The sequence below is a fragment of the Zophobas morio genome, unplaced genomic scaffold, assembly GCF_036711695.1.
Source record: "Zophobas morio isolate AGI-343-1 ecotype UQ-CSIRO unplaced genomic scaffold, CSIRO_AGI_Zmor_V1 ptg000046l, whole genome shotgun sequence".
NCBI lineage: Eukaryota > Metazoa > Arthropoda > Insecta > Coleoptera > Tenebrionidae > Zophobas > Zophobas morio.
The window spans coordinates 4,831,022-4,832,312 of NW_026972151.1; the positions used below are offsets into that span (position 1 = coordinate 4,831,022).

General features: G+C 39.7%; 1 protein-coding gene across 1 annotated transcript; it reads left to right on the plus strand.

Moving 5' to 3' along the window:
- On the plus strand, positions 1 to 851 carry LOC135142369 (uncharacterized). Its single transcript, XM_064074059.1, has 2 exons — positions 1 to 473; positions 523 to 851. The coding sequence occupies exons 1-2, from the start codon at positions 271 to 273 to the stop codon at positions 704 to 706; spliced, it is 387 nt and encodes a 128-aa protein (XP_063930129.1). The 5' UTR covers positions 1 to 270; the 3' UTR covers positions 707 to 851.
- The last annotated feature ends 440 nt before the right edge of the window (positions 852 to 1,291 follow it).

Here is a 1,291-nt window from a genome sequence, read left to right on the forward strand (position 1 = left end):
GTCCTCACTGCCCCGGTCTCCCCTACCTGTAAACAGAGTTAATCACTTTATCAGTGTCATTAGTCCCTGGTCAACCTTCAACTACTTGCCATTGAGCTTAATCCCTATAAAAGTACCCGAGGTGAATTATTATTACATCACAAACTAGTAACCAATTCTACCTCCACAACCCCCACGCTCCCTCTAAAACCCCTATAAATTTGAAAAAAATTGCACATCGTATTCATAGTTTCATTCGTCGTCGAAAACACATCTTCGACTACCTCAAAAATGGAAAATTCCCTGAAATTGTATACTCCCACAAAACTCACCGACTCGTGGTGTTCAGTTTGCCACGACGCCGAGGTACCTCGTCGGGTAACTTTGTATTGTGCAAATCAGGGACCCATTTGCCACGACTGTTACGAAAAAATATGGAGACAACGTCCTCAAGCACCAGCCACAGAGACACTCAAATCCCAGTCACATCATCGGTGAGTAAAATATAGGATTGTTAGTTTCCGAACTAATCTTTTGGTTCAGTTTTGCCATGGAAAATTGCCTGGAATTACCTCCTCCCAGACAAATCATCGACGGCGACACGTGGTGCTCACTTTGCTGCGAAGCCGAGGTCCCTCATCGAGCAACCCTGGATTGTCCAAAATACGGACCCCTTTGCAGCCGCTGCTACCAAAATATCCTGGAGTTGTCTGAAGAATGCAACTAGATTGGAATTCAGTAACTGTTGCCGACTATTCGAAATGTCCCATAGTCTATTGTGTTTTCTTTGTCACAAAATTGTGTTTACTTAGTTCTATACTTACATATACGTAGTTTTTTTGTAAAAAAATGGGCAAAAACTAAAAAAAGGTCTGTCTTCTCCTGCACATGAAAGATAACGAACAAGTTAGTATTATTATTCTCTCTCTCTCTCTCTCTCTCTCTCTCTCTCTCTCTCTCTCTCTCTCTCTCTCTCTCTCTCTCTCTCTCTCTCTCTCTCTCTCTCTCTAGGATTTCTCTCTCTCCCTTTTTAAGATTTCTCTCTCTCTCTCTCGAAGACGTACCAAGAACAAAAGACCCCTAAGATAAATAAAATCAATATTGCAACACAAACAGCGAAAATATTGAATATTATTTTTAATATTTTGTTAAAAAGTTTTTAGCAAATAATAAGCCAACATTGGCATTGGGCAGATTACTTGAAGTTCATTCCTTTTTATTTCAGTTGTATCAAAATTTTCGGTTTTGTTGGTATCTATTAAACAACTAGTGAAATTGAGTTCTTCTGAATAATACAAGCATTCTAAGGCTT

Coding starts and splice junctions, on each gene's coding strand:
- LOC135142369 (XM_064074059.1), top strand. CDS start 271: ATGGAAAATTCCCTGAAATTGTATACTCCCACAAAACTCACCGACTCG. Junction 474..522: donor AAATCCCAGTCACATCATCG/GTGAGTAAAATA, acceptor CTTTTGGTTCAG/TTTTGCCATGGAAAATTGCC.